The 18,519-nt window shown below is 40.8% G+C and overlaps 1 protein-coding gene across 1 annotated transcript in view; it reads left to right on the top strand.

Annotated features, from left to right (window-relative positions):
* The first annotated feature begins 565 nt into the window (after positions 1–565).
* The window catches only part of veph1 (ventricular zone expressed PH domain-containing 1), a 90,562-nt gene continuing 72,608 nt past the window's right edge, over positions 566–18,519 (top strand). Inside the window, exons 1-5 of the mRNA XM_080888854.1 lie at positions 566–675; positions 11,227–11,354; positions 13,333–13,887; positions 14,055–14,273; positions 17,400–17,574. Coding sequence (XP_080744980.1) covers positions 13,750–13,887; positions 14,055–14,273; positions 17,400–17,574 — 532 coding nt within the window. The 5' untranslated portion in view covers positions 566–675; positions 11,227–11,354; positions 13,333–13,749. The remainder of the gene's footprint in view (positions 676–11,226; positions 11,355–13,332; positions 13,888–14,054; positions 14,274–17,399; positions 17,575–18,519) is intronic.

Below are 18,519 nucleotides of genomic sequence, written 5' to 3'. Positions count from 1 at the left end.
ATCAGTACAGGTGTTACAAGATTTTATTTTTTTATTTTTTTAGCCAAACTAACTGATGTGTCCTCTATATTTTTTATAGTTAGTTTTCCAAGTTCACTAAATAATTTTATTAGTTTTATTTTTTTCAAAAGTCTAGTTTTTATCTTTATTTTAGTTAACTGAAAAGATTTGTTCACATTTAGTTTTAGTGTTTAGTTTTAGTTAACTATAATAACCTTGGCCACGCCTGACGCTTGAAAACCATATGATTTCTTTGTTTTGTTTTGTTTCGTTTTTGCATTATTTTATTTTAAAAAATTTTTTAAATGAACCATTGGGTTAACTAATCGTGTCACAAAAAGCGAGTCCTGTTTAAAGATCGCTTTAACCACTGAAGCTGAGTTTGAAATAATCTCCATATTTTTCCGAGGGCTTCTGAACGCAGCGTCCTCACCTGTCCCTCCCTCCATACACCTGTTGCTCCGCGCAATCCGATCGGCCGCAAGATGGCGCGCTTTCCCATGGTGACCGAGGAGGACGACAGTGAGGGTTGCTCTGAGAGAGGACCTGGATCTGCGCAGGGCTTTTTTTTATTTGTGTTGTATGGCTATGTGAGGCTTTGGAGCGCGGTTTGAAGATACTGAGCGAGGATCCACATTCAGCGTCCGCGTGCTGTCGACGTGCTGCGTGGAGCAGGTAAGCTGTCCGAGTCCGTGGGTGTTTGGAAACGAAGCGGGCTGCTGGGAGGGGGGTTTCTTGTTGCATGCTCTCTGTCATAAGAGACGGGAATATGTCACCCACATTCCTTGATGTCGGGAAAGTTGACTGCACGAGTTGAAAGCAGTGGATGCACCACACACTTTCTGGTCGCCCACTAAGCCGACTTTTTTCCTGTCTTTACTGAGGATACCCCAGAATCCATGACGCCACAGATAAAGATAGCCTACTACTAAACCCGGGGGAGCGCGCAAGTGGATATGAGAGGTGTTTTCCTGGGCTGTCGCGCGTAAACACTCACAGTAATTCCGGGCTAAATGCGTGGTCATTTTGGGGGGAGGTAGTGTATCCTGGAAGGACGCGTGGCACCTCATCTTTTGAACATTTTGAAAATTTTTTGATGTCACAGAGTAGTCATCTGTGCCTCTCTGTTTCTCAGGGTAACATGCAAAGGAATGTGCTCCCGGAGCTTGAAAGGCAAGTTCAGTGGCATTACTCACATTTAGTCTGTGCATTTCTTCCCCTAATCCCGCGCTCAAATCCAGATCTATACTGTTGCTTCACTTGTATTTGTGTGAGAATACAGACGGTATGTGTGTGTGTGTGTGTGTGTGTGTGTGTGTGTGTGTGTGTGTGTGTGTGTGTGTTTGTGTGTTTGTGTGTGTGTGTGTTTGTGTGTTTGTGTGTGTGTGTGTGTGTGTATGTGTGTATGTGTGTGGTGGGGGGGACTCTTCAAGGTCACAGACTTCAGACAGATGTTGATGTCCCAGGAAGGAAGGAGATTATCGTTCACTGTATGAACTTGAAATAACCTCTTAGTATTTTTGTGCATAAGATTTCTAAAATAAAATAACGTGTATATAATAACAAAGAAATACATATTTGTATTTGTGTGATTTAGCATTTATTCATGACACTTATATTGCTTATTATTTAGAATTTAAGGTACACTTAAATCCGTTGGGCATCTTTCTTTGCCTTTAGACAACAATTCTGATGGCAAAAGAGCCAAACGGGACAGGCCAAAAAAAAAAGAAAAGAATTTAAGGTACACTCTTTTATTTTAAGTTCATGATGGCAGACCTTAGATTATTTGGAGTTATATTGCTCAACAGCTTTGCATTACCTTGGATATTTTTAGGAAACTAATTACAGAGTGCAAATTACGGGACAAAATTATTAGTCCTTGCTATGAAAAAGCTTTTTATTAGAAATTTTCCCAACTGTTTTTTTTTACTAGAGCGAGTAATTTTAACATAGCATTTCTGAACATGATACAGTTCTTTAGAAAGAATCAATTATTTCAATTTGTGCAAAATAACAAATATGTCATTAAAAAAATATTTCTCCACCTGAAAACCCAACCTTTTCATTGAGCTACAGCACAAACCACTGCTGTACTATGATGTGCTTTAACTGTGTAATGCACAATGCCTGTATAATCTAATTAGAATTCAGGGTTAGCATGCTATTTGCACAAAGTATAAAAACTTTAGCGAGGGTTTGAGCTGTCACTGAGAAAGCATCATGCCAAAAACACAACACATCAATTTAGACTTGTGAGAAAAAGTTGTTGATGCTCACAAAGCAGGAGATGGCTATACAACATCACAGTTTCCAAAAGTGTCATCAAAAAAATTCAACGAGAGCCACGTCGTATACAACAAGCCTGTCAGAAATAGGAAGATTTCCAAGACTTTGGAAAGAAAACTTGTGAGAGATGTGTCTAAAGGCCACAGAACCACTGCCAGGGCATTAGTGAATGACTTTTTCAGGAATTGTAGTCTCAAAGAAGAAAATCACTAGAACCCTGCAAAGGAGGGGGTACAGGCCAAGAAAAATTCCACTTCTTACTTATGTCAAAGACGACCTGGAGAAAGATTATGCTTACTGGAGACACATCCTTTGGTCAGATGAGATGAAACCACAGCTGTTTGGAGAAAGAAGGGAGAGCCGTACAATCCAGAGATCACCATCCCCGCGGTGAAGCACGGTGATGGGAGCAAAATGCTGTGAAGATGCTCCAGTGTATCTGAAACTGGGAATCTCATTAAGGTGGAAGGAATCATGAAGAAAGAAGGACGTGTGACAAACTCCAGCAGTCAGTAGCAAAACTGGATCTGAGTCATCCCTTTGTCTTCAGCACAACAACGAGCCAAAACATACGTCGCTCCTGCTGACCAAAGTTAACATAGCTCACTGGCCTGCACAAAGCCCTGACCTGAAGACCAAGATCCATGCCAGAAGACCATCAAATCTGGAGGAGCTGGAGAAATTTGCCAAACAAGAATAAACCGGGATTGCTGATTTTGTTTCTATGTGCAAAGTAAAATAATGTAAGTAAATAAAATAAGACTAGGTTGTTTGGAAAAGCTGATTTAAAAACATTTCCTTGCTCCTCATTTGTAAATCATACTGTAGGTGATTATATATGACAGTAAAAGCCAACTTTCATTGCTCATTTCTGCGATTCATTCTGCTCACTCAGGAAACAGGAAGCCTGGATAACATGCAGGATGCAGGTTATGAGAACACTTCCAAGTTTAGAAACACATTAAACAATCGCTTTCTAATAAGAATCACGTCCTGATGATGCTGTGAAAGCGTTCAGTCGGTACTCCTGAGTCAGGCCCGTACGCTGAATCCGGAGCACGCTTCCGCTCAGCTCGGAGCACGAGACCGAGTTCGGGCTGTGGAAGGCAGCGGGGAGTAATGAATAATGAATGGTCTTGAAAGTGTGCATGAGTGTTAGTTGGCTGAGTGTGGCGGTAATGCACATTTTCAACCAGCACTGCTCCCCCTCTGCTGTGGAAATCCTCTCAGCAGTTAAGAGTCTCGCAGCACAGCAGAGCCAAATCAGAGAAAAAAGAGAAGCCCCCAACCCAAACGTGCACTCTTTAGGGTGGATTCAGTGCTATTTGACACAGTTATGCCTGCAGAAAACATTTCGGGCTCACACACACACACACACACACACACGACTACAAACACACAAAATGGAAGGAGGAATGAGCTCAACTCAGATTAGTCTATAGAGGCTCTTTGTTCTCTTTGATGTGTTCATTTTTTCAACCTGTCTAGAAGTTAAATTATTTTCACTTTCAGAATGTAGCACAGTGAGTCCTAAAATAAGTTTCTAGGCTGAAAATGAGAGTTTAAGTGATTACTCAAAAGCAGAAAACTAACTTTTAATCACAGATTATGTGTTTTTGGCATAATGTAGCAACAGCATGATGAGTATTACTAATATCCATTTATTTAATTATCAGAGGAGCCATTATTTTTTATAATTGTCAGCACAATCAATAAGTAGTGTAGTGGCCCATTTCGTCGAAATGTTAGAATCAATAAAAGGTATTTGTTACTATCAGTTGAGGTTTATTGTTTGAACTGTGTTATCTCAACTGCTCACTATGAGGCTAGAGAAACGAGTTTGTGAGGTCACGAACATAAACAAGATACACAAACAACAATATCTGAAATGATTATACTCAAAAAAAATGTCTTGTACTTTTTAGACATGACACAATATTTTTTTGAAGTAAAATGCAAATGAAATGTATAAAAATCAAAGTTTTATTTGTTCAAATAATTAATCAGTAAGGAAAATATGCTTGGCATAAACTGAATGTACGCCAAAAAACTACATTTCATTTGACCAGATTCCATCATATTGAATATTTACATTGCACTTATGTAACAAAATTAAATGGGAATTTACATGTAATCATTTTGGGTGTAAATATTTTTTTTTCCAGTGCATTATTGACATCAGTGACACACAGGATTGTTAGGTACAGGTTGTTTGTAGTTGGTTGTGCCACTTTCACCTTCAGAGCTATCTTAATTGGCCTAAAGAAGGTGCTGGAAACATTCGTCTTAGCTTTTGGTTCATATTGACATGATGATGACAGAAACCAAGACTCATTAGACCAGGCAGCACTTTTTCAGTCTGTAGTCTCAGTTTCCTGTTCTTAGTTGACAGCAGTGGCACTCGGGTGTGGTCTTCTGCTGTGTGTTCAGAGATGCTCTTCTGCACACCTTTGTTGTAACAAGTGGTTAATGGAATTACTGTCGCCTTCCTATCAGGCATTTTCATCCAGAGAACTCCTGCTCTCTGGGTGTTTCCTCTTTTTGAGACTATCTTAACCCTAAAGATGGTTGTGTGGGAAATTCCCATCAGATCAGCAGTTTCTGAAATACTCAGTGGCATGGTATGATGGTTATTTCAGCTGACATTATGATCAAGTGCTGATTAGATATATATTCCCTCCTCATTGCCACGGCCCCAGGACACAATCTACAATGACTCTGAAACCGTTGAGCTCACAGATCATCCTGCAGCCGCTGGGATTTCACTCACTCATACGTGGCACATAGATGAGTAGTTGTAGTGTGATGTCTGCGTGGTTCACAGACATCGAAGGGCACGTGGACAGCCACGGAGAGTGTCACATTCATACTCTGGTGACAAAATGTAGTTAATGTGGGTGTGGATTCAGACAATGGCATCCTCATAGATGTGTAAAGTATAACACCGCCTTTAAAGTAGATTGGTGCCAACGTGGGTAAATTGTGAAGGGCACATAAAGCAGAAATGATTTTATCTTTATCTGCTCTCCTTGCTTTAGTTGGTGTGACATCCATCAGTGTCACATTAAGTGTTCCTGTGGTCTCCTTTGTCTTATCACACCCATAGTGACCGCTCTCTGTAGGGATGGTAAGATATTCACTCCCGTGTTTTCCTCGCTCGCTCACTCTCTGTTTTTCTTTATCTTTTCTTTCATCAGGGTTTCACTGTAGCAGCTTTCTCCTGCTCATATCATACTGTAATTCCCAATCGTTGCTCCACAGCTGCGTAACTGCAGGACATAAATTATGGAGAACTTTCCCCTTTGTCCCACACAAGCACAAATGCACACACACACACACACACACACACACACACACACACACACACACACACACACACACACACACACACACACACACAGATTCACATATAATACAATACCTCTACAGTAGGCTCCTCGGGGGTCTATCTTTCAAGTCTTAACTCAGTTCTCCGCGGCAGTGTGGACCTATTTCCACAGATGTCTTCGGGGAGCCTTCATCGTACTTATTCATTCAATCCAAGGCATCAGTTACATAACTGATTGGCCCAGTTATAGAACAGCTACTTAACTAACCAGACTTTAATCAAGTAATCAATATGGAAGGTGCAGTCTTTTACGGATACGGCAGAAGGATTTTTGAGGACAAAAAAAGCCGTATTCTCACCATTTAAAGTATAAAAAGTAAAAATGTAAATAAAACTGAGAATATAAAATGACTCCTTTTAACTGCTGGAGACTTGAGATGTTCAGATTTGCTGAATAGATATTTGTTTGCTTTAATTGTATAAATGAAATTCACCGTAGTCACTCGTTGGTTGAGCGGTCACTGGTCCAGCCAGACAGGAGTAGATTGCAGTAGATCACCAAAAGTGGCCACAGCCAGCACGGATTAAAGACTGCCCCCCCCCCCCCCCCCCCCCTCCAAACACCCCATGCATCAGGTTGTATGAGTGTGGGCCACACACACATTCTTAGAACTGGATTTACATTTTCCACCACAACTTTTTGAGGGATAACATTTTTCTATGGCAGTTGTTCCACACTAACACAATTCACCCATTGACATAGTAGTTTTATTGTAAGCCAAAACAATAATAATTTTAGCAACCATGGCCAATTTTTTTAATATAAATTTGTATCTATTTATGTACATTTTGGTTATGCGAGTCCTCATTCTGTACCTTTGCACTGGAACTCATATCTGCATAAACAAATGATGACTGTGCACCTCCCGAGAAATGCATCTGTGTCGGGTCGACCCGGACCGCGACGACCTGAATGGCGTGGAAGGTTGTGGTGTAGGGTTCAAAAGAGTTTCCTGCTTGCTTCTTTATGTTGTAAATTAGGAGGTAGATTTTCCTTAGAAGTCTAAATCAAGCTTAAATTCAACGCATACCAATCAATAAAATACATTTCATTTGAATACATTTCATAGAAAAATAGTCTGTCTACACCTCTGAGGCTGTAGGCTCTGGGTTTTGCTGTATAAATAAAAATGTGTTCATTCAATGAGTTGGCCAAATTCGTCAGGATACGCTCTGAGTTACGAGGAGACCGTCAACAACCACCGTAAGCAGCAAACATTGACTTGTGCTTTGCAAATGAAGTAAACATGAACACGTACAACTCAATGTCGTTATTGAGATAGTTAAACTTTGGTTGACGAACCAAATCTTTCTTTCTTCCTCTTCATGAAGCTTCTGAATTCACGCTCAGCCTGATATGAATGCAGGGAATGCACAACGCAGGCTCTTTCTTCTATAGTCTCTTCTGTCTCCCCACAGCTCCTTTCTCAAGTTTTTTTGTGAGTGTGTGCGATGTCTTGCAGGCCGAGCAGGTGCACATTACACAGAAAGACAGGGCTGACTGAGCAGAGGGAGAGAGGAGGGAAAAGAGGGAGGGCTGGTCTGTCTTCATAGGCCATACAAAAGAGGCAGTGTTTTCTCTCCCCCTCGCAGTGTGCTGAATCAAGACAGTAGTGCCAGTGGTGGAGGCAAGGAAGAAGGAGAGGCCCATTGTCCTCACATAACCCCCTAACATTCGTATTGCCCTCCCCAAGCACGCACCCTCTGGTACCCCTCACCCAGTGGCACCCAGCTTGCCTTCAACATGTGGGTACCTGCTAGAGCGCTATTTCTTTGAATTTCCCTGGAATCATTTATCTTATCAGAACGGGTTTGGGGAAGACTGACAACACACCAACGACAAGACACTAGTTGTGTCTGTAAGCTTACAGACACAACTCACTGTGTGTTGTTAACTGTGGAACTGCAATTTGTGTTCTTCACATGTGCAGACGCATCTATTCCTGCACTGTAAACTTTTAGGGTGACGGTTAAGTGTGAGGTTAATAAATTTAAGGTAATGTAATGTCCTGTGAAAGAAATATGACTGTGTGTGTGTGTGTGTGTGTGTGTGTGTGTGTGTGTGTGTGTGTGTGTGTGTGTGTGTGTGTGTGTGTGTGTGTGTGTGTGTGTGCGTGCTCAAAGGCTGCATTCCTAAGCTTGTTAAGCCGTAGCTTGGTGATTAATAGTAACTAGCTGATTATTAAAGAACTGAAATTCCTGAGGCCCATTTTTTTTTCTCTGCTTGTACACACACGCACACACGCACACACACACACACACACACACACACACACACACACACACACACACACACACACACACACACACACACACACACACACACGCACACTGCTACTCAGTTACTCAGGCGGGCTGTGACATAGTAAGAGTAGGAAAGGATACATTACATAACACAGCATTTCACTAGTAAGGAGAGACAGAAGCATACGTATGCTGTATGTAAAGGTGAATGCAAGTGTTGGAAACATAATCCATCTCCAGCTTTCTCTCAGTCTGGGACTCGGTCTGGTGGCTCCTCCATTCCTCATTCTTTCCTCCCCTTGGTGTTCTTTGGTCGTTTCCATCTCTTTCCCATGCCTCTTTTCTTTTTCAGTCTTAGTTATTATTGGGGAAAGTAAGCTGACTCTGTTTTAAAGCTGGACTTATCCACCATTCATTTGTAAAAACTTGAATCCAAGATTTTGGCTACCTCCGTGTTTGGTTTTCTGAAACCGGATAGGGATACCAGAAATTTAGCAGTCGGTACCAACACTAGTAGTATTACATGATTCTTGACTCCCACTTTGATGCCTAAATGATCATCCCATATACTGACACATCAATGGGGTGGCAGATTATTTATTTAAAATGTTAACTTTACATTTTGTTGACCACACACAGACTGAAATGTTAGGATGGTTGCCGAGCAGGATGCTAACGTTACAGTGTCATTATGTTGGCACTATTTTAGCTATTTTAGCCCATGGAACAAAATTGATTTCACACCGGTAGTGCCAGCTGTCTCAAACAAAACGTTAAAGTGCATTTCAGAATACTATAAGAAGGATAACATTGTGAATGTTGTTACTGTGAACAGAAAATTGAATTCTGGGTGCTGGTCTTATAGCCAACTTATTAAATTTGTAGTATTTTCTCTCTCTTACTCTAAATAAAACACAATAACATAATTTTTATATAGTTTGTGAGTCAGTTATCATCCCCCAATCACCCCACCAGTATTTCCATAGCTGACTCTGCCTTTCATATCGATGAGTTGGAGCAGAGCTAATGCTAGACTACAACACTTACAGCCGTATGCCGCCCCCTTGCCTGCTGTTGTGTTTCCACAATTATGATGCCAAATGGCACTGTAGAAATCATTTCTGGTAACATCCGTAAACCAGATGTAAAGATTGAAGATTTGACTGAGGAACCTGCATGCCCAAACCGTAGTGAGCGCTAGCTACGCATTAAAGTTTGTTTGATGAAACATCTTTCTCCACGTTGGACATTAGTTACAAAATAACTGCGATGTTGTATTAAATACAACATCAAGTTAGCAATGCAAACACAAAAACAGTTAAGAAATTGTTAACTGAGTTCATAATTTAAGTGATGAGTCATTTAATTTTCTCACTAAAACTGTGTTTTGTTTTTTTTATTCGCAAACTGAATAATCATCCCCTACTGGCCATTAAAAGGAATGCAGGAATGCTGTTCAGATGCACAGCTTACATTCACCTATTATATACAGTTTGTGCTAGATACACATGATATTGCAGTATAATTCAGTTTCTACAGCTCTGAATGATCATCATGTCTTTAAAACACAAAACATTTTAGTCCAAATGAAGCTACAATTTATTTATTATGACTGGTGTATTAGACCATAACCCACTGAGCAAAAACTTACCGAAAAGACCTCTAAGCAATGTTGACATTTGGTATGTCTTTGAACTGTAGGAGGAAACCTGAGTACTCACACAAGCCCAAGGAAAACATGCAAATCCACACAGAAAGCCTACAACCAACCAACCGGGGGGGTTTATACTCAAAACCTTCTTTCTCAGATGCCCTAATTTGTAGCCACATGTATACAAATAGCACAAGCACATTTGTTAAATATTAGTCTTTCCAATACGCTGCAAAGAGGACTCTTCAGCTTTCACTTTTTGAACAAATTTATATGTGAAGTGGCATATTTTTAAAGGCTTTGACTAGCTGACCAGATTTAGCCCAGAAAATGTCATCCATTGATGTCTGGTGCTTGGTGGGATTAGTTTTGAATGGCTGTACACACTCCCAGGAAAGTGTGTATGTCATACAGTACATCCTTATCAAAAAGTTAAGAAATACACAGTGTACAGGAGTATATGTTCGCAGTGTAAATAACAACACACTCATACTGTATTTTTGGGAACTCCTTGCACAGAGAGCGCTTGTGATTATTCACCTTCACAGCTGTGTGTTGGCCTGTCTTTGCGTGACAGATAAACCTCTTTGCTCTGTGTTTATGGCTGTTTTGGTGTTTCGGTCCCAAAGCCACAGCTCGGACCAGTAAGAATTCCCGATGTGGTATCCTGGCAATGGTTGGGTTTCCATGGCCGTCGCTGGCTTGGCAGGACAGATAACGGCCTCCCAAGTGGTCAGCTTTGTGCGTTCCTTTTGGTCTGGCTTGGGCTCGCTCCAGTGTGGCTTTCAGTGAAACGGTGCGAGGATGAGACGATGTCTGATTGTAGAGGGAAGCTGGTGCAGGAAGCAGAAAATGACACAGATACATATGTTTAGCTGCTCGTCCTCTCAAAGGAGGCAGAGTTCTGCTGTGAGCAAAGTCATCGTGATCACAGGCAGCAGACACGCCGGGTGGCTGCTTCAGAAAGAAGGCGTGCGCGAATACTTCAAACCGCCCAGAAAGCAGCGACAACGGCGAGAACAGCAGCGCGTTTACGTGTTTAAATTTCTGTATAGAAAATAAGGAGCGCTAAGCCAGTGATATGTCACACTTTTAGAAGCAGTCTCAGTGAGTGTGTATATGTGTGCGTGTGCATATGTAATCCTTTGCCCTTCCGGCGTCGCTCCGGTGTGAATGATTTAATGTTTAATTGAAGCTGACAAGAGTAACAGTAATGCAAGTAAATGGTTAACATGCTACTTTTCAGTTACCACAACTTTGAACTCCATTCATAACACCAGGACACTGTGTATTCTGTTCGACTCATTACCTTTATTTACTTTACCAATCATTATAATACATTATTTGTGCTATAGTGTAGAGTATAACAGTTAGAGTTGCACCAGATATGCAACATATTATTATCATGTTTTAACTTACTCATGCCGCTGAAAAGAGGGCAGAGATACAGTCTGCCAAAGCTCTCCTCTGCAGCACACATCCTGACTTTACTCGTCCTTTTAAACTGGATTTTGCTGGGGGTCAGCGGTGTTGGTGCTGCGTTGCTGCAGGACGATAAGCGTGCTGTGGATCACCCAGTTTTTACACAAAAAAAATGTTTTGTGTACACCGATCATAAACCTCTTGTTTTTTTTACTCCAAATACTCCATCCAGATTCGTGAGGTGGTCGCTCCTTGTGCAGGATTTTCAAGAAAGACAGAGAGAATGTGATGGCAGACGCGCTCTCTTGGTCTTTTGGAAGACGTCGGTGTTATGGCTGTTATTGCATTTCTTGCAGTTTAGTAAGTTATTTCTTTTTTTTAATTCTTTGTGTACCGGTGTGACGCCTCTAGCTTTGAGGATCTTTGAGTGTACCTGCGGGTCAACATCTGGCCATTTTAAAAGCCCTGGTTCCATCCTCGACCGGTAAACCTCTGTGAAAATGCGTGTTTCTTGTTTAGAGACCTTTACAGCTCTTTGCAAACGATTAACCCACATGTTGTTTATGTCAGTGAAGCAGAGGGCGTGAACTGCATTTATCTTTTGCACAGTTTTCTTCTGCTTTGCTTATTTTAGGGTGTTAGGCTTACCACGTGCCTTTCATTCAGTTTTGTTTTCATTTATGTAAATACAATAGATAAAGATTAAAACTTTTATTTGCCATTTGTACATATGAGCTAGGTCTGAGTGCATAGCGCTTAGAGTCAGAGTCAAATAAATACACACACAGATAAACAAAGTGCATTTAGAGGTGAAGTCAGGTTTCTTTTTTAAACAGACAAAGATGAAGAAAAAAAATGTCAAGTAATTTCAAGTGTAGAACAATAGTTCCTTTATTGCACTTAAATGACTGTGGAAAAGATATATATTGAAAAATATTTGCCAATGAGAAATGTGTGCATATATATATATATTATGTGTATATATATATATATATATTATGTGTATATATGTGTATATATGTGTATATATATATATATATATATATATATATATATATATATATATATATATATATATATATATATATATATATATATATATATATATATAGTGCATCCAAATGTGTATTAAACTGAATACATTGACTTTGTGTGTATTTTAGTTATTCCTTATTTCGGTTTTAGTCAGACTGTGATGGGAAAAAAGTGGAAGTGTGTGTGTTTGTGTTTGTTGTTCTGGCCTTGGTTCACCCTGGAGTAATTTGCTCTCAGATATTGGTATGCATTAATAAATAACGGGCTTTAACTGAGAACTTGTGGTTAGACTCTGATTTGGGCAGCGGGCCAGGGACTCCCTTTTAACTTTTGTGCTATGCTCCCTGCTATCATTTTCTAAATATGTGCGATATGATTAAATGCTGTCTGACTAAGATTTAGATGTAAGATTATTTATTTACTATAACTTAGCGATGCCAACACACAGGTCTCTGGAGTGGAGCACATGCTTTTACCTTCAGTCCCACATTCACATGCTGCCCCAGCAACTTTTCTCCAAATGAGAGGCATGTTGTAGAGTAGAAGTGCACTATATAAGAACCAGTCCATTTACCAGAGACAGGCAGAATGGTGAATTTCAGTCTGTAGTTTTCTACATCTCACACAGGTGAGCTTTCACACACAGTTGCATCTCTAGCACAGTGGCCATTTTGAGGTTCAAAGCTCTGTCACAGCTGTATGGACATTTTTACTGCACCGTTGTGTTGTTATGGGACTTGGGGCCATAAATACACAAGCTAGTTAAAGGACTACGCCCACTGCCCCCAACTGAACCCTCTACACTGGGAATCCTGCGCTTTAACTGTAATAAAATGGTTAGGAACAGGATTCAACTGGTTGGACTATTAGGTCCTTTTAAAAGAAAACACAATTAACCTGCAGCTAACTAATGCACATCTTATTTGTTTAATCGGTACGACAAACAGAATGTGAAATTCATCTGAACCTTTTTGTTTCCAGGATTTAGACTAAGCTAAAATAAGCAGTATTTTTAACAGATAAGAGTTGTATCAATCTTCATGTCTATGTCTTGCAATGAAATTTTGTTTCTTATGCACGACTACTCCTTTAATTGAGATGTTTTGGAGAGCAAAAATCACATGCAAAATTAAATATCCGATGCTCGACAGTATCTCTGACTTGCTCCGAATTAATTTTCCCAGCTTTTCAAATGATCTCTTCCTGGAAGACGATTTTGTGTGCAAAATGACGATCCCAGCATTTCCTTCTCTTTAGTTAATTTAATCCTTCACTCTCTCTTTTTTTGTCCTTTCTCCTTCAGGACTCAGCTGCAGAAGGACTGCCCTGTCTCCATGGTAACAGGCCTCAGGCAGACCCAGAAAAATGTTGGGCCAAACCCGTCAAACTTACCTGATTCTGGACTGCGCCGGAGAGGATTTTAACAAAAATTATAAAACTATCAAGTCCTAATATGATGCATTCGATATTTCTTTCTGTATAAAAGTGTGTGCCTGAAAATCTTCATATATTTCAGCTTTATTGCATTTTAGAAAGACTTGCTTTCTCCCATCCCTGGCAGAAAAGAGTCTTCTATTTAAATATCTTTCTAAAACCAGGAGGTGAAGGAAAAGTTGCTATGGTATTCAAGACATTATGTCAGCGACTTTCTCAGTTAAGTGATCTTAAACTGTGCGGAGGCCGTCCCAGGCTCGTCTCAAGGTCCTAAACCAGGACAAGGATGCACCAGCTGTTTAGCCAAGTGCTCGGCCAGAGGGATCTGTCCAGAGCAGGTGATCTGTTCTCTCTGGAGGACGCAGACATTGAAGACTGTCTGTCTCAAGCTCTGGACCAGATTAAGGCAATCTCCTGCTCACCGGTAAGTTGATGTGTTTAGATCAGTGCAACCAACACACACAGTTGGTATTTATTCAAAAATTACAAAGCAGATGCCATTAATTATTTATGCCCTTATGCATAATTCATTGCTTTTGTCCTTACTTTATCATTGTATTCCTAATTTTGCATCCTGTTGCTGGCTGACAGGACTATTTGACCAATGACAATGACCAGGCAGTGGTGGAGATTTGCATAACACGCATCACCACAGCCATAAGGGAGACGGGCTCCATCGAGCGACACAGCACGGCTCTGGTGGGACTGTGGGAGTCCTGTCTGGAGCATAACCTCACCCCGCAAGGTGAAAACACAGAGGACACTCCGCATGCTAAGATAGCGTCTGACATCACCAGCTGTATCCTGCAGGTATACACACACGCTCGCATGCACACATCATTGTTTGTTTTACCTGAAGCACATAAAGGACACACATACTCAGAAACCTCTCAGGATATTATGTGTGCTTAGGGTATTTAGCTCCAAGATACTTTTAGTGCTCATGGGATGAAACTTAAAATTTACAGTACGGTGCAAAAGTCCCAAGCCATCCCTCTTTTTTAAAATTTTCTTTCTGAGGGGCCAGACTTTGTTGTCAGTGGTCTTGAGCGATAGTTTTTTAGTGTTTCTGAAAGTCTTTCAAAAGTTTTCTTTGGATTATACAACAACTGGACTGAAAATCAGTGGCAACAGGTCTGATTGAGGGATTAATCCAAATCTCAAATTTCTGATTCAAATCATTGTCAGTATGTGCGTATGAGCGTCTACAAGCATCAGCAAAACACCGTGGAGGCTCTGTCATGGTTTGCAGCTGCATTTCAGTCAGTGGTGTCAGAGATCTTGTCAAAATTGACGAACGCAGAAAAGTGCCGTCAGATTTTGATTCACCATTTAATACCATCAGGAAAACATCCTTAGAAGAGCTTTAAGTCTCCTTGAAGAAATCTGGAGAACTTTTCCTGAAGACTACTTAAAAAAAATGACAAGAGAGCTGCCAAAGAGAGTTCAGGCTGTGTTGAATAATAAAGGTGGTCGCTGCAAATATTCACTCATCTTTAAAATTGCTCAAACTCTGTTTTTGGCTTGTATACTGGATTTCCATATATATTTGTACGAGTTTTAATAATTCATTGCACATATTTTCCATTTTCCTAACAAAACGTAAAAAAATGAGGAGTGGGCTCAGACTTTTGCAAAGTACTCAAACATTCCCTTTCATCTCAGCCACACACCTATAGCTTGTACAGAATGGAAAAAGGCCATTGGGAGCACTTGGCTATAACATATTTTACTGATGCATTGATATGCACTACATTAAACTTCATCAATAGCTGTTGTATTAAGGGTTTGGTAATAGTTTTCTTCTCTAAGAAGTAAAACTGTCAAGCTCATCAGAAAACGGGCATAATCAAATTTGAGTAGAAAAATGTAAAGAAAACAGAAAAAAGCACTTCTTTCGTCTTCCTCTTTGTCATGTGACCTTTGACAGGTTATAGTTTTGGGGCTGGTTGCATGTTTTTTTTTAATGCACGTGAGCAATGCTATGCTAAAGCTCTTTAAAGCATTGGTGGTAAACACGAGGGTGTAAAGGCTTCGCGGGGAAAACAAGTGAAGGAAGGCAACGTTGGTGCACAAGCGGAAGAAAACCCTCACAAAATGGTACAAGCAGAAGAGTTAAAATAAAAATTAATAATACATGATCTCCAGCAGGGAAGTTTCCCTTTAAGAGCAAATATACTTTATGTAATCACTGCTGGGGGGGGAGGCATGAAAATGTACATTTAAAACTCACTTACCTTCCCCATTTTCAGACCTCCAGTGCTGAAAGGTATAAAAGCAGAGTGACTCCCCTCCACCTTCTTTCTCTCCCTCCCACTTTTTTCTTGGGAAAGGGAATGTGGTTAATACCACCATAATGAGACTGACTCCTCAGGAAAGACACACACACACACACACCCACACCCACACACACACAAAAGTGAGGTTAAAAGTTCTGACAGCTCTGACGGCGCCTTCTGGCTCCGATGTCCGAGCTCCTGCACTTATCAGGACAGCCATTCCTTTTCTCTTTTTCTTTATCTCTAAAAATCTGTTTCTCTTCATGTCATTTTTCCACATCTCTTTCCTTCCTCTCTTGCCCTCCATCCACCTTTATCTCTGACCCCTTCCGTTCTCTCTTTCCCTCCCTGTCATTTTGAATTATAGACACTTGTCTTATTTTCCCACAGAAACTCCCTCAGAGAAAAGGAGAGACGATTCATGTCATATGAGCTCTTTGACGTGCGTTGTCATTGAAGTGTAGTACAAGATGACAGGAAAGATTAATAAATCAATACATTAATTCATGTGCCAAAAGAAGAACACTACTGGCACCTCATGCCTGCTGCCTGTAGCTGTCAAACATGACAGGCTTCACACTGAGTGTTCAGATCGTCCCTCTTTAGACAGACTAAAAACAGTTTGTGCTCTAAAACGTCTCAGCTCCAGTGCCAACACTGCATTTCATGGTGATTCTTCTATATTTTGGTGCCTGATAATAAAGGAAGTGAAGGTGTTTACACAGTTTATATTAGTGGGTAAAATAGTTTTTGCAGTGCCTGCACTGCCATCATGTGGAAAACCAGAGGCATGACAGCGAGAGACTACACTCCCCAAATCATTGATTGAGCAGTTTTTGATGATAGACATAAAAGATAAATCTTGAAAATATATATATATAGTAAAGACTTAGAGGCCTTAGGTGTGTGAATAGAAACAAATGTGAAGCAGATGTTTTAGATGTGGGTTCACAAGTGTTAAATAAATATATGTGAGCGGCAGTGAACACGACGTTCGTATCAAACTGTCCTCTGGAGGGTGCTGGCGCATTTTGAATCCCGATCCCGCGGTCCGTGAGCGTTCAGAGCACAAACTTGTGCATATGTCTTTCAATACAATGCAGTCTCTCCCCCTGTTCTTCATTCTTATAGCCCGTTTTAATCTCTGTGGCACTTATCACATGGGTTGAGGAAAGTACTGCTGGCGCTCTTTGTGTCAAGTTACTAAATATATTTGATGCGTGGCTTGCTGTTAATGAGGATCTTTAGGCTGTACTGTCTGTTCTAATGAGCGTTAACACCATGCACATGTTGTTCAGAAAGATCAGAAACAGCAAAGGACAGGCATCTGATCTTGTTACTCTCCTTTATAGATAATGAGAAGTAAAGGTCAGGACTGTAAAATTAAGCCTGCTTTGCTGCCCTTTCCTTTTAAGAAGTGAGCTTAATTCAAGTCAGACTGATTTCTCTGTGAATGCGCTCGCTCTGTGTCCCCTTGTTCAAAGTTACAGTGATTGCCAATCATGCTCACTTTACAAAAACAAAAGCATTTTATCTGTGGACGTGTGCTGCTTTGACCAGTCGCTGGCATGTCTCTTAAAATGTTAGAAAACAAATATTTACTGTGAGAATGTCGTCTTGAACAGAGTGTCTCCTCTCCTATAACATGTCTCTGCAGAACTACAGTTGTCCTTCGGTCATGGTGCTAGCTGTCCCGGTGGCCGTGCGGTTCCTGCAGAGGGGCAACAGGGAGTTGAGCAGGAACATGTCCAGTTACCTCTCTCTGGCCGCTATAGCCAAGGCCGATCTGCTGGCTGAACACACAGAGGCCATAACAATCAGCGTGCTGGGAGGTAGGATACACGTACAAATGCTCGCACACAAGAAAGGAAACTGGTTACCTTAATTTTGTAGAGAAACTACAACGAGTACGTGTGTGGGTGGTTTGAGACTGTAAGAGCTTTGGAGAAGAACTGAAATTGTAACAGGGGTGTTACAGGACTTAATGTCTTTTAATGTAGTTGTTGTCTTGGCTTGTAGGAACAGCACGTTTGTACCACGAGGGATCCTAGTAGATCTGAAACAATAGGATCAGCTGTTTTTACTGGAGTGGAAAATGGAATTATTATTGTAATCTGCAGTTGTAGCTAACCAATGTGGTCATACAATGCATGTCACATACGTCATTGTGTCCCTCGTGGAGCTTTGATGTATAAGAATTAGTTTGGAGGAAGGAGAACTGCTACCTTTTTTGTTTGCACAGTGTTTCTTGCCGTAGCCCCTGTGGATGCTACAGAAAGTCTTTGTAAATGCTTCTACTTTCTCTCTTTTTTGATCAAGACATCTAATGCAGGGTGGTTGTTTTTGCCTATTAATCGCTTTCATGTCATTCTTTTTAAATATCTCTCCTGAAGGCCCGATAATACCTACATGCTCTGGAGGCAGAACTAATGTGAGGGAAGGGAGGACTGGGGAGGAGTATAAGGTGACATTGTCCTCAGGCACTGATCTCATTACTGTTTTCTTCAACTTCCCTACTTAACAGCTCAGGTCAGAGAGGGTAACTGAGCTGACCTCCAGTCAGTGGTTACAGAAGGCTACGCCCACTATGTTTTTTTGAAGCCATTTTAACCCCTTTTTAACATACATGTTGCTCATTAGTGAGGTCCCTAAAGGTCCAGGGTCCATAGTCAGCCCTGCTTAATGGAGATCTGTTTACCCTGAGGCACACATGCTCCCTCACACGCACACATGATCATAGGATAATACAGGGAGGGCCTGAGTATATGTATTTGGAT

The sequence above is a fragment of the Rhamphochromis sp. 'chilingali' genome, assembly GCF_963969265.1.
Source record: "Rhamphochromis sp. 'chilingali' genome assembly, chromosome: 8".
Lineage (NCBI taxonomy): Eukaryota > Metazoa > Chordata > Actinopteri > Cichliformes > Cichlidae > Rhamphochromis > Rhamphochromis sp. 'chilingali'.
The sequence above is the reverse complement of the archived record's forward strand: the minus strand, read 5'-3'. Positions and strand labels throughout refer to the sequence as shown.